The sequence below is a fragment of the Numida meleagris genome, chromosome Z, assembly GCF_002078875.1.
Source record: "Numida meleagris isolate 19003 breed g44 Domestic line chromosome Z, NumMel1.0, whole genome shotgun sequence".
In the NCBI taxonomy this organism is placed as follows: Eukaryota; Metazoa; Chordata; class Aves; order Galliformes; family Numididae; genus Numida; species Numida meleagris.
Window position 1 is genome coordinate 56358143 of NC_034438.1, and position 8161 is coordinate 56366303.

The 8161-nt window shown below is 39.4% G+C and overlaps 1 protein-coding gene across 2 annotated transcripts in view; it reads left to right on the plus strand.

Annotated features, from left to right (window-relative positions):
- Nucleotides 1-8161, plus strand: part of SLC12A2 (solute carrier family 12 member 2) — a 65812-nt gene extending 57651 nt beyond the window's left edge. For both annotated transcript variants that reach the window (XM_021380166.1, XM_021380165.1), the window contains exons 26-27: nucleotides 1174-1241; nucleotides 5209-8161. In XM_021380166.1, coding sequence (XP_021235841.1) covers nucleotides 1174-1241; nucleotides 5209-5344 — 204 coding nt within the window. In that variant the 3' untranslated portion in view covers nucleotides 5345-8161. The remainder of the gene's footprint in view (nucleotides 1-1173; nucleotides 1242-5208) is intronic.

The window sequence follows — 8161 nt, forward strand, 5'->3', positions numbered from 1 at the left end:
ACCACCCCCTCTCCCGCAAAGACCCCTGGGGAGTGCACCTCCTCCCCTCCCCCTCAGAGGGCCACACCAAAAAAGGCAGTTTACAGTAACCGGGGAATTAACCCTTTAACTGCCCGTACCTTACATGATGTAATGATGTGGAATACCGACAACAAAAAAAAATCACAAAACCATAACAATCCTGTAACAAGATGCAGAGACAAACAAGAATCTGAAGAAAGACTGGTTAAAATTTCAGTGTTTGGAAGTTCTTAAAGATATTCCACCCTTAATTTTGTTTTCTGCTTCCTGAATTTTCTCAACTTCTGTGAGGATTTGCAGTGGAGAAGAAATGGGAATGATAGGTCATGCTGCATAGCAAGTGTAAAAAGCAAGGATTTAAACAACATGTAGATGCAGATTGACTGGCAGCTTATGGCAGGACCTAGTAACTGCATATTACGAAGATACTTGAGGAAAAACTTATTAGATTTCTTATAGATGCTTTGCTGTCCCTCATGTCTTACCCACAAAACTCTTTTCAATGAGATCATAGCAGTAATTTATTCATTTTCTCCTGATAGCTTATTTGTTTCTGCAGACCCTAGCCAGCAGGCCAGGAAGAGACTTAAGCTGAGCTGAGAGCAGCAAAACTATAAGAAGTGGCTAATACTGAATGTTTATTGCAAGGTAGTTGACAGAAAAGAGAACTGAAGATGTCTGTGTGAATACAAGCTAAAAAAGAAGTCAGGAGGAGGAAGGGGAGGAGCTGCTGAAGACGTTAGGAAAGAACAGTGACAAAAAAGGAGGTCTGTTCCTGAAGGTGGCATCACTTCAGGAATGCCTCCGTGCTCTGTGTGTACAAGATACATTTAAAGAAACTTTGAGAGTATAAGGGCTCTTGCTTCCAGGAGCTTTGGAGGATTATACTATTAGTATATAAAACTATATTGAAGTTGGCTTTCATGGTACTTGGTTTATTTCTACATTTTAAGCTTTCACATTTTCTCAACCAAAGCCTTGGAATCATAGATATTTAAGGAAAGTGAAAAAGTTGCCAAACTGAGTGGGAAGTACTTGCTTTCTAGAAATAATTCATACCAATTAACCATAACTGTTTTTATCTTTTTTAAGTAAATGAACATTTTTGTAGCTTATAAGAGATCTTCCTAACAAATTTCATTTTCATTACAGACTTACCGGCAGATCAGGCTAAATGAGTTGCTCAAAGAACATTCAAGTGCAGCTAATGTAATTGTAATGTAAGTAAATGATTTTTACTGTTATTCTAATTAATACTGAACTCAAATATGAACTATAAATATATGTAAATACAGGTCAGGAAAAAAGTAATCATAAAATCATAGAATTGCTCAGGTAGGAAAGGACCCTCAAGATCGTCCAACCTCAACCTATTTGTACTACCCGAACTCTAACAACTCACTGCTAACTGATGTCCCTGAGCACCACATCCAGACAATTTTTAAACACATTCAGGGATAGTGACTCAGGCACTTCCCTGGGGAGCCTATTGCAGTGCTTTACAACCCTTTCTGTAACAAAGATTTTCCTGATATCCAGTTTAAACCTCCCACAGCTCAACTTGAGGCCATTTCCTCTTGTCTTGCCACCAATGAGAAGAGACCAGCCCCACTCTTGCTGCAGTCACCTTTCAGGTATTTGCAGAGAGCAATAAGGTCTCCCCTCAGCCTCCTCTCCCCCAGACTAAACAGCCTCAGTTTCTTCAGTCACTCCTCACAGGGCGTATTCTCCCAGCCTTTCACTGGCCTTGTTGCCCTTCTTTGGACTTGCTCCAGCACCTCAATGTCCTTTCTGTACTGAGGTGCCCAAAACTGAACATAGTAGTCAAGGTGGGGCCTAACCAGTGCTGAGTACAGGGGCAGGATTACTCCCCTAGTCCTGCTCATCTCACCATTCCTGATACAAGCCAGGATGCCACAAGCCTTCTTGGCCACCTGGGCACACTGCTGGCTCATATTCAGCTGACAGTTCATCAGTATACCAAGGTCCTTTCCTGTCAGACAGCTTTCCAGCCACTCTTCCCTAAGCCTGTGCTGTTGCCTAGGGTTGTTGTGGCCAAAATGCAGGACCGGACACTTAGCCCTATTGAAACTCATACTACAGAGGGACCTGGATAGACTGTGCTTTACTACCCTCCGACTGATCAGCACTCCCTCCCAACTTGGTGTAATCTGTGAACTTACTGAGGGTGCTTTGGCATTGAATTATAGAAATACTTAAGAAGACATCTGTGCTGGAAGTATTTAGAGTACTTCAGAATTATGGAGCTAGTATGCAAAAATGATAAGCCTTTTGTCTTCCAAAACGCCCTTCTCTACAGGACTGCTCTTAATAAGTTCTCCCAGTTTGTACATGGGTCTGGGATTGCCCCAGCCAAGTGCAGCAACTTGGCCTTCTTGAATTTCATTAGGTTCTCATGGGCCCACTTCGCGGTCTTGTCCAGATTCCTTTGAATGACATCCTTTCCTTCTGTTGTCTCAACTGTACCACTCAAGTTGGTGTCATCTACAAACTTGTGGAGGGCACACTCAATCCTACTGTCTGTGTTATTGATAAATGTATTGGAGAGCACCAGTCTCAAGACTGTCCCCTGGGGGATACCACTCATGACCAGCCTCCGCCTGAACATAGAGCCATAGACCACAATCATCTGACTATAACCATCCAATTAATTCCTCATCCACTGAACAATCCACCATGCAAATCCATATTGCTCTTCCTTTCTCCACTGATGCCATCATTCAATTGTTGAAGGACCCTGGGGTGCATGTCACTGAGCCTTGATAGACTTGCATGTGTTTAGTCTTATCAGGTGGTCTTGAGCTTGTTCTTCACGTGCATTGGGAGGGATTTTACTCCCCTAACCTCTGCAGTGAGGTTGACGGATGTGAAGGGTGTTGGAAGACTGACAGCCAGAAAAGACTGAGGCAAACAGCTCATTGAGAACCTCAACCTTCTTCTCCACTTCTGTTGTTGCCATTTCTCATTTATTAGAGGAATATGCTCTTCTTGGCCATTGTTTTCTGATCACTGTACCAATAGAATACCTTTGTGTTATTTTTCACGTGTATGCCAAATTCGATTCCACCTGTCTTGGCTTTCCTGATCCCCTGTCTGCACATGTGGATGTCATCCCTATATTATTCCCAGGCCACATCTCCCTGCATCCACTGCCTGTGCATTTCCTTCTCATCTGTTTAACCAGCAGGTCCTTATTGAGCCATTCTGATTACTGCTTCCTGTGCTTGATTTTTTTACACATGGGAATGGAAGACTCTTGTACTCTCAGAAGGGTGTCCTTAAAGAATTGCCAGCTCTATTCTGTTCCTTTGTCCCTAAGAGAAATCTGAGGGAATCTCATCCAGTAATTCCTAAAACAGCTCTCCTGAAGTTCAGGGTCCTGAACTCTACTCTTTGCCAGGCCTGTATTCCTAGAGATCACAAACTCGACCAGAGCATGGTCATTACAGCCCGGAGTGCCTTTGGTCTTAAATTCTTTAATGAACTTATCTGCGTTGTTGAGCACCAGGTCCATTAATGCTTCACTTCTGATTGATCTGTCCCATGCCTGGAAGTTGTCCTTGGAAGATGCCAGGTGGCTCCTGGGTTGCTTACAGCTCACTATATTGCTTTCCTAGCAGATCCTGCATGGTTGAAGTCCTCCATCAGTATGAGAACCTACAAGTGTAATGCTTCTTGTAGCTGACGCAAGACAGCCACATCCACAAGCTTCCATTGATCAGGCAACCTGTAATAGACGTGACCATCAGATGTCCTTTTTGATCTGGTCCCTAATTTTAACCCACAAACTCTCAACCTGTTCATGGCTGTTTCTCAGAGGCAGCTCTCTATATTCTAACCCCCTCTTAACACAGATGGCAACTCCTCTGCCTGTTATGCCCTGCCTATCGCTTCTAAAAAAAGAGTCTGTGAACCTCAATTACAGTGTTGCTGTTATGTAATTTGTCCCACCATGTTTCTGTGACAGCAATTAAATCAGAGTTTTCTAACTGCACCTTGGCTTCCATCTTATCCTGCTTATCTTCCAGGCTATGTATGTTGGTGTAGCGGCACTTCGGCTGGACTACTGACTACTTTTCCTTCTTTGAGGAGCTCTCCTTAACTTTGAGACAATTCTGAGGATTTTCCATGCTACTTCCTAATGTGACAATGTTCCCTGGACCATCTCTGTCACATATTCCCTTCCTTTTCAAATCTAGTTTAAAGTTCTGCTAGTCAGTGCAACCAGCTTGCTGGCCGGAACACTATTGCCCTACCTGGTCAGTTTTTTCCCATCCATTGTCAACATGCCCAGTCTATGGAAGGTGTCCAAGATCATAGAACCCAAAGCCATGAGAATGGCACCATCCACTCAGCTGTTCGTTCACATGGTCCATTTGCTTCCTTCTACCTGGGTCCCAGTCTCCAGCTGGAATGACAGCTACCTGTGCTCCTTATCCCTTCAAAATCATTCCATGGACCATAAAATCTCTTCTAATATTTTGTAATATCCTTGTTGTAGCCTAACACGACCCACTTTGAAGCCAGAGGAGTGAATAGTAGTCCTCTGGCTTTTATCATACCAGGTAGCTTCTTGGTACCCTGAATGTGGTTCCCTGGCGGACAGCAAACCTTTCTGGAGAGATTGTCCAGACGGCAAATGGTTGCCTCAGTGCTTCTTAGTTGAGGAATCCCCACTTACTAAAATGCTTTGCCTTTTTTTGGTGGCACTGGTTCTAATACTTGGTTAGACTATTTTAACGTGGTACCAAGCAAAGTTAGAACAGAGCAAGTAGACATAAAATAGTTTTTTGAAGGAAAGTAGTGTGGATTCTTCGGAAGGACTATGAGTAGGCTGCACCAATATAGGATCATAAGAAAAAAAGCTGCATTTTAAAATCCTGAGTAGTAATATAAGTTCTCCAAACTAAGAAGAATTCCTCATTAAGCTACTTGATAATTAAATAACAATAGAATGCCAAAAGTGAGGTGTGGATAGAGCCTGTTGTTGATTAAGGTAGCAAGCTCTTCAACTTACTAACTGAATTCTGAGGAAAAAAGGGAAAACCACAAAGGTTAAGACATTTGACTTCATGTCTACCTCTTTGTGGAATCGTACTTTCATTGTCATATGATAAATGTGTTCTTCTGGTTTGTTTGTTTGTTTTTCCCTAATGTGAACTCTAGGAGTCTGCCAGTTGCACGAAAAGGTGCAGTTTCTAGTGCACTATACATGGCCTGGTTAGAAGCTCTTTCGAAAGATCTGCCACCAGTTCTCCTCGTTCGTGGGAATCATCAGAGTGTTCTTACCTTCTATTCCTAAGAGTACTGCACATGAGACAGCTGCAAGGACATGGTACTTAAGTGCCCCGGGAAGAGTGACTGATGTGGTCTATAGATTATTAACATCACAAAGGCAAAAAGTGACTCTTCTTTCACTATTTCACTGACTTGAAAGCACACAAGGAAAGTCAATGTATTTCTAAAGTTGTGACATCTTCAGTTTTATTCTATATTTTCTGTAATTTAATCTTGCTTAATGGGGGAGGATTCCTTGTTAGACTGAAGAACAAGGCAAGCTTTTTGTTTGCTATTTGAATAGCAGCAATAAAAGTGTTTTATTTTTAATCAATGAAAGGATTATAGATTTATAAAAGCCTTTTAGCCTTGAGGTGCCTTCTGAAATTAACCAAATCTCATCCATACATCCTACTTTGTAAATTTATATAGAATGTCAAAATCTGCCTTCAACTAAGACTTTAGATCAGACTTTCTTTAGTTTTTAGTCTCTTCCATATTACAATAAAAATGAATGCTGCTTTTCGGTCTTCCATTGAGCTATTAGTTCTTAGTACTGTATGTTTTCTAATGTCAGAAAGTTTTGTTGATTTTTTTTTTATTATTATTATGTCTGTTAGATTTTAAATAAAGGTGAGAATTGGGGCAGGTCAGTTGAACAAAGACAAATCCTTGATGTTGTCTGGACTTTGTTTTACTTTAACTGTTACAAAATTTAATTCTGTTTCAAAATAAAACTGTACTGTTAGAGAGGACCCTTTTTTTTTTTTTTGAAATTTGACACTGTGGTCTTCTTTGGCATTAGTCTGAAACACACAGCTGAAGTTAGCTAATGGTGGTGAAGGCTGCTGTATAAATCTGTAGTTCTAACATGAAACAATTCATCTTGCAGACTAAGGCCATTCACCTCCTTAAAAAGTGGAAGGAAGGTCCTGTCCTAGTTCCTGGCCGATTGATGTTTTGGTGTCACTTAGAACTTATTTTGAAACAGAACTCAACTTAAGGCTTAAATGGGGATAATATGAGCAACGTGATACTATCTAACAGAAAACAGTAAACACTATGTGGAATCTTGCTATCCAAAAAAAAAAAAAAGCAAAAGCTAAAGTTCGCTCGCATTTCTCAACAAATGGTTAAAAGGACCACTAGTTACTAGGGGAGATGTTTTTAGTCAATTCATTCAGTTGTCAGAAAATATAGCTAGTCTTATTAAAATATACTCAGGTTTGATCATCTACCAGGTTAGATTTTTTCCATGCATTCTACTTTATACATTTTCTATGTTCAATCAAGAAACTGCCAATCCTGTGTGCCCTCTCATTGTATGTTTCGACAACTTCATATTTTAGTCTACTATATGAACACCTACACAAGAAATTATACTTGGGCCTTTATACAGAGGTTAGTAATGTGAACTGTTTTTTAAATTCCTATATATTTTGGATAGAAAGGATTGCCTAAAAACATTTCACAAGCTTTTGATATTAGTGTTGGACATGCTAAGAGATCAGTTTACCAGTGCTTCAGTGACTTTCATTTAAGGATGCACAGAAAAGTTGTATTATGCTAAATACAAGATCTAATTAAAATGTATCTGTTCCTTTTGAAGAATAAAGCAATTAGTCATTGTGTGGCAACATAAAGCTTCAAGTTATGATTCAAGATAAAAAATATATATTCTACATGGTGCAGTATACACTGTCAATTTCTTGGTGAACTGCAAAGTTGTTTCCATTATTTCATCAATTGGATTTAAGTCTATTGAATCATTTCACCTAAACAAGAACATGCATGTTTTGCTGCTAAGTGTGAGATAACTGATGCCAGCATGAACCCAGCTTCTTACAATAAAAATTATGGTAAGACAGTTTGCAGTAAGAGTCCTACTTCCTTCTAAGTGAGGGGTGGAAATTCAAGTTAGCATTGTGTCTATTACAGGTTTCACTGTGGTTTTTGGGGAATATGAATGTCACATTGTGAATAAGGAATCATTGCCATGTTTCTTCTTGTTTTGTGGGTTACACTCTATTGAACAGATGGACAGTAAGGCATAGACTTAGTGCTGCTATCTTAAAAAATAAAATAAAAATTGTGCACAGGTACACTTATTTAAAAGGTTTTTTGCCCATTCAGGAAACCATTGCTTGTGATCTGTAACACAAACCAAATGAAGTGTGTGTATACATGCATATATGTGTATAAAATTATATAAAATATATCTAAATATGCATATGGGGATAGTTAGGGTGATGTCTGTGAAATACTATAGGATGCTTTTCACATATGCACTCTCAGAAGTCCACTAACGCTAGGCATGAGGTCAACTTTCAAGATTATTTGCTACACTAAAACTTCAACAGTTAATAGTAATTGTTAGCAACAAATGCTAGTTAGTGGCAGTCACTCCTACTTCTGCTTTGATTTTGACGCCAAATTTAGTTAAGTTCCAGTCGTGGTTAATTACTTCAAAAATGAAATATCACTAACACGTGGAAATTCATACTTTCTATAGATTAGGTTTCTTTGTATGGGTTTAGAAAGAGAGCAATAGCTGGAGAAAATCGATTATTTATTTGCTCACTCTGTATTTTTATTTAGGTTTCCTTTTACATACATTCTTTTTATATGCTTTTCTGTCATTGCATATTTAAAAATAACTGAAAATAATTTAAAGGTTTGAGCATTTGTGGGTAATACCCACTTGGTTTGAAGATGTAATATTTGATACTGTACTGTAACTGTCACACACAAATGCTTTTCTAATGTTTTAATGTAACTATTGCAGTTAATACTTTGTACCATGGGGATGTCACTGCAATAAAAGGAAGTGAATTCAATACAA